The sequence below is a fragment of the Lithobates pipiens genome, unplaced genomic scaffold (assembly GCF_037356315.1).
Source record: "Lithobates pipiens isolate NorthernLeopardFrog02 unplaced genomic scaffold, aLitPip1_a1.2 Scaffold_25, whole genome shotgun sequence".
Classification (NCBI taxonomy): Eukaryota; Metazoa; Chordata; class Amphibia; order Anura; family Ranidae; genus Lithobates; species Lithobates pipiens.
Window position 1 is genome coordinate 197,370,009 of NW_027507787.1, and position 6,361 is coordinate 197,376,369.

General features: G+C 37.1%; 1 protein-coding gene across 1 annotated transcript; it reads right to left on the reverse strand.

Annotated features, from left to right (window-relative positions):
- Nucleotides 1-4,489: 4,489 nt before the first annotated feature.
- LOC143929976 (taste receptor type 2 member 9-like) lies at nucleotides 4,490-5,981 on the reverse strand. Its single transcript, XM_077453894.1, has one exon. The coding sequence runs from the start codon at nucleotides 5,690-5,692 to the stop codon at nucleotides 4,745-4,747; it is 948 nt and encodes a 315-aa protein (XP_077310020.1). The 5' UTR covers nucleotides 5,693-5,981; the 3' UTR covers nucleotides 4,490-4,744.
- Between the last annotated feature and the right edge of the window lie 380 nt (nucleotides 5,982-6,361).

Below are 6,361 nucleotides of genomic sequence, written 5' to 3' on the forward strand. Positions count from 1 at the left end.
ATCCACAACTCATGTGGCAGAATCTGCCACAGGACAACTATTAGGCCCCTTTCACACGTGCGGATCCCGGGAGGATCTGTTTTTGGACATCCGCTTGCTCAGTGGGCATCCCTCCATTGTTCCGGCGGATGACTAGTCGGTCTCTGCACACTGTGCAGAAACGGACCGCTCAGATCTCCCTCCGCTTTCCTCTATGGGGGGGGGTTGGATGAAAATGAATTGTCTGTCCATTTTAATCCGATCCACAGACGGATGGAAAAATAGGGTTTTCCTCTGTCATCAGTTTCGGAGCATAGCGGAGACTGATGTCATCGGATGTCAGCGAATGTTCATCCGCTGACATCCGCTATCCGAAAATGGATGGATGTAAAACGGACATATGATTCGCCTATGTGAAAGGGGCCTCAGTCAATCACCCCACAAATCTGACCTTTATGGAAGAGTGGCTGAAAGAAAGCCATAAGAAGTCCTGTTCGCAGTGAGAAGCCATATGGGGGACACAGCAAATATGTGGAAGAAGATGCTCTGGTTAGATGAGACCAAAATTGAACCTTTTGGCCTAAAAGAAAAACGCTATGTGTGGCGGAAAACTTACACGGCACATCATCTTGAACACATCATCCCCACCTTGAAACATGGTGGTGGCAGCATCATGTTGTGGGGATGCTTTTCTTCAGCAGGGACAAGGAAGCTGGTCAGAGTCAGAGAGGTATGAGAAGATGAATGGAGCCAAATACAGGGCAATCTTAGAAGAAAACCTGTTAGAGTCTGCAAAAGACTTTAGACTGGTGCGGAGGTTCACCTTCCAGCAGGGCAACGACCCTAAACATACAGCCAGAGCTACAATGGAATGGTTTAGATCAAAGTGTATTCGTGTGTTAGAATGGCCTAGTCAAAGTCCAGACCTAAATCCAATTGAGAATCTGTGTCAAGACTTGAAAATTGCTGTTAACAGATGCTCTCCATCCAATCTGACAGAGCTTGAACTATTGTGCAATAGCTCTGTGTTTAAGTTCTGAAAGAGACAACTGCTTCCTTACAGAGAGCTAAAAGAAAGAAGCCCACTATTCACAGAGAGCAAATGTTGACAGTCAACTTATCCCGGTTATATGAACAAAATAGAACAATCCCCCTAGGGAATGGGATTTTAAAAGTGTCTGAAAACAGTGTATCAAAAAAGTATAACGTTTATTTTATATAGTACAAACATTCATGGGATAAAAATAAATCATGTGGAATATACAAATCCAATTTGAATAAAATACATAAAAATGGCTCATAGTAAGACCCAACGATCGTTTCCGGCTTGATGCCCTTCTTCAGGGTCTTTACAAACGTATAAAGCCAAATGTCTAATGAAAGAACATATTATATTAGTATATCAGTTAAAACATACATTTCTTTCTGTCCAGCAAATGTAGTGTACAAGGGCAAATGAATGAGGACATGGAGAAAGATATAAGATCTTACATCAATGGTGATTCTGCATGGTATCCCACATGAAAAGAAACGATATGTACAGCTACTGTTGAAACAAGTTCTCTCCAGATCCAAAAAGTCAGTGAATCCCAGCAAGGGTCACCGCACAACAGAGAGCTAGGGTCTTACTCTGCAGCTGCTAACAGGGGGTAGGCTTTTTTACTGTGTTTGCGGTTTCTTCAGAAAGAAATCAAACTGTATAACACAGATCCCTCACATCACAGACCCCACCCCACTTCTCTTAGCTTAGGTTCACATCTCTGTGGCTGGAGAACATTCGCAAAATCAATTTGTATGAATTTGTGAAAGACCCCCCAAACCATATATTTTCTGAAAGCATATAACCTCTAAAATAAAAACAAGGTGCTACTGATTTCTCAGGCCCCGCGATATTTGCGCAAATGTTTATCAAACAATATTGTCGCTAAAAATACACTTAAACCATTATTAGCAGATAAAAACGCAACTAATTTTACAAAAAGCTTAACCTGTATGGAGGTAATACATATTAAACAATTTAAATTTTTACATTGTGCTTTTTTGCAAAATGATGAACATCGAACATACGAAAAAATATAAAGTTTTAAGTTAATAAATAACAAATTTTGTAAATTCTTAATTGTGCATTTTTGCAAAACTGGGAAATTTGAACGTACCCAAAAAATTTCTCAAAAAATCTGGAAGTTTTCATTTTTCACCTACAGCTCTTAGAGTTTGTAAAATACCCCCAAACCATATATTTTCTGAAAGCATATGACCTCTGGAATAAAAAGGTACTACTGATTTTTTAGGCCCAGTGGTATTTGCGCAAATGTTTATCAACACAAAATTTTCCCTAAAAATACACTAAAATCATTAATAGTGGATTCATACATGGCAAAATGTACAAAATTCCTGCTAAATTCCTATCAAATATAAAAGGTAAAACTGTATTCAGTTAATAAATAAAAAAAAAAGTGTACGTTTTTAAATTTCTTTTTTGGAGTGGGAGTGGAAGAGCAGGGATGTCGGCTAATGATGGTGGATCAGGTTTGCGGGGGGCCAGATCCGGTGGAGGGGGGGTAATCAGTGATGGGGGAAGGAAGGGGGTAAAGGGGATAGGAAAAGAAAGGTGAGTGAGGGCAGTTTTAGGTGGAAGGGAGCAGCGGTAGGTGAAGAAACAGGGGGGAGGGAAGCAGTAGCATTGGTGGGGGGAGGGGACGGTCACATTAGAGGTTAATAACTCGGCAGGTTGTATTCTGCTGATCAGAGTTAGAGAATTGTTCAGCATAGTCTGCTGAACAATTCAGATATAAGCTTATGGTCATTGAAGTCACCATAAGCTTAGAAGAGATGGAAAAATAAGTAGACATGTGCAATTCATTTAGTTTCTAATTAGTTTTTTAACAAATTTTGACAAATCCATTAATTTCTGAATTTTTAAATTTCTGAATTTCAAATTTTCAAATTTCTGTATTTTCAGAAATTGGAAAATTGGAAAATTCAAAATTCGAAATGAGGACATTCAAAAATTCAAAAAATTGGAAATTTGAAAATCCAAAAATAAGAATGAAAATCTCAACATTCATAAGAATGGAAATCTGAAAATTTGAAAACCTGAAAACCTGAAATAATAACTAATAATAAGTATGAAATTATAAGTATTGGAACTTCCTTTCAAATGTGGCTGTTAGTGAACGTATTTGAACAAATTATATGAAATAACGAATGCCGTATCTAAACGAATGGAACATAATGATCTAATAATAATAAATAACAATAATAATAAAACCTTTTTATTATTATTTATTATTTATTTGTTCCATTCCATTTGTTTAGATGCACCACTTGTTATTTTGGATAATTCATAACTTCAGATAAATTTGTATTTGTTACATTCACAAACAGACAAATTTGAAAGGAAATTCCAATACCTATAATTTAATAGTTATTATTAGTTATTAATTTAAATTTTAAGGGATTTTCTTTCTTTTTTTCCAGATTTTCAAATTTTCAGATTTTTGAATTTCAGAATTTCCGAATTCCGAAAATTTGGAAATTTGGAATTCAAAAATTCTGAAATTCAGAATTTTAAAATTTGGAAATTTCAAAATCCAAATGTTCAAATTTCTGAAAAAAGCAAAAAAACAAATAAAACAAAAACTAACACTTTTTTGTCAGTGCACATGTCTAAAAATTAGGTCCATATGGTATACGAACTTGGCCACCTGCAGGCACTTTTTAAGGTGCGTGCGGATCTGGCAGTGAAAGGGTTAAAAGACTATTGGTTCTGCGTCTTAGTGAAGACAACATACAGGGATATGGGAAATTGAACTGGATGGACTAGCGTCTTTATTCAACCTTACCTACTATGGAACCTACTATCCACAAATAAAAAGGGGAGTTAGGACTTCTTTCCCTTCTCACAAGTAGGGCAGCCCTTTAAAATGAATTGGCTGCCCAACCTGCGATGTGCGCGCACAAATATGCATGCACAGATCTGAACTGAGCCTCATATCACAGTCCCTCTCTTTACATCACAGTTTCCTCCCCTTCACATTAAAATCTCATCTTCACATTACTGCCCTCAGTCCCCCCATTACTGTCCTCAGCCCCACCTCACATTACTGTCCTCAGTACCCCCATTACTGTCCTCAGCCCCCCTTGCATTACTGTTCTTGGCCCTCATAATTGTCCTCAGCCTCCCCATAATTGTCCTCAGCCCCCATAATTGTCCTCAGCTCCCCATTACTGTTTTAAGCCCCCATTACATTCCTCAGCCCCCATTATTGTACTCAGCCCCTATTACTGTCTTAGTCAACCTTTCTTTACATTGCCCAGGGAGGGAGAGAATGGGAGGCACAGCTGGTCTCAACAGATTGTGGGAGCTGCAAGCTGGTGATTAATTGTCTCTCAAACATTTTAGCCTAATAGATGATTACTTTATAAACTACAACAATTGTGTATGTGCAATAGATTGGGCCACTAGTTAGGCCAGATTTATCTCATTGACTAATAATAAATTGACGTTTTGTTTTCTAACTTAGCTTAGGACCTTTTACATGACTAATAAAAATTCCAGACATGGGTCAGAAAGGTGACTCGTCTGCAATAAATGGTTGCTGCAGCTGTAGAAAATTAGCAAAATATACACAGCATGCTCTAAAGTAATAACAGGTCTTTTAAATTCTTTTCCCTTCTAATTGGAGTAGACTTGTATTTTGGACATAACAAATAAGTTCAATCATGAGCTGAGTTTGCTTTGGCGCACAGCTCTGTATGCAAGTTAATCATGTGTAGTAACTGAGACTTCAATATTGCTCAAGCTTGAATTCATACCCCAAATCTTCTTTAGAATGTTTAGCAATTTCCTGTTCCCCACGATTAAAATAATAGAATTTACTGTTGGAAAACAAGCAACCACAATGAACCCAACTGTGATGGTTGTGCTATCTTTCATAGTTGTGGGATTGCTTAATACAGCAAAGGTAATATAAAAAATCAGGTAAAGCAGTAGGAGAGAAGTTACAGTTTTAGTAGCTGATAAGTGAGTTTGGATTCTAGAACGGCCAGACCCTTCATTATTCTGTCTCATCCTTGACATGTGCCTACAAAGAGAGATTACAAGACCTCCACCTGTCAAGATAATTATAGAAAAGGCCACAGAAGCAAGAAACATACTCATCTGAAAAAAACAATTACATTTGTCTCGATAATGATGAAACATTAATATTGTTACATTTCCTGTAATATTAACCGGGAAAAAAGATATGTCATGGTACAGATCCCAGTAGGCTGGCATTCCAGATGACCATGAAAGAATAATCGAGAAAACTATTAGCCAAGGTACTACTTTGGGAAGATTTGCCTTCAACATATAAAACAAAGGTCTATTGATAGTGATGATCTTTATGGAGTAGTAGAAACAAAGACACGTAGCACACCAAAGACTGGATAATACCAGCGATGTCATGATGCCTATGAGTAAATTAGATACCCATGCTTGACTGAATAAACATGGAAACATGAAGAAAGTAATCTCTTGGAAAGCAACAGCTCCTTGAAGAAAGATGTTGGAAGTCCCAATGCTGTTGATGATGATGTCACAAGGATTATGCTCATGTGTGTTAAGCCAGCCTAGAAAGTGAACTATCAGGATAAAAATATTTCCAGATAAACCAGTTACAAGAAGTGTACTGTGAACCGCAACAACTGTGATGACTAAGTAAAACATGCCGAAGATCTCAAGTATGATTTATGCGGGTTAGTAGAAAACGTTCCAACTTCGTATTTCCTTTTTCTGGGAAGCAAATGTTTCAAGATTTTATTCCCTTTTAATATAAAATGTGTGAAGATTGTAATTTTAGATGGGCATGTTTTTTGCCAAATTTTTCAAAGGTAAGTTTCTTCTACGTTGTATTACTTCTTGAAGACAACCCAGAAGTTGTTTTTTTTCTTTTTAACTTCCTGCCACATTGAATCTCCCATAGGGGCTCTAAAGTGTTGGATTTTTGTTTTCTGGATTGTTGTATCTTCTTTTGTGTGCAGTTTCTGTATGGAGTACTTTCTGACACTACCTTATCTGGTAATAGTGTGCTTGTCAAAAAGAATATATTTGCAAGTCAAGTACTATTCTCATTTTTTTCCCTTTCACATACAAAAAATGTGGTTTGTCATTAGAACCTTCTCTCATCTTATCTTTACAAAATACTATTTTGTGTACCAAATGTACCTGAAATAAAGTGTCAGAATCTACAATAACATCTACTTCGGGTTGGTATTTTTATTCTCTTACAACCTTTAAAACAATTATAGCTAAATAATTCACCTTTGATACATGTGATCCAGTCACTGACCACAGCTAAAGCACACTGCTTATTGTTCTTTAGTCACAGGTTTGAAA

Coding starts and splice junctions, on each gene's coding strand:
- LOC143929976 (XM_077453894.1), bottom strand. CDS start 5,692: ATGTTTTACTTAGTCATCACAGTTGTTGCGGTTCACAGTACACTTCTT.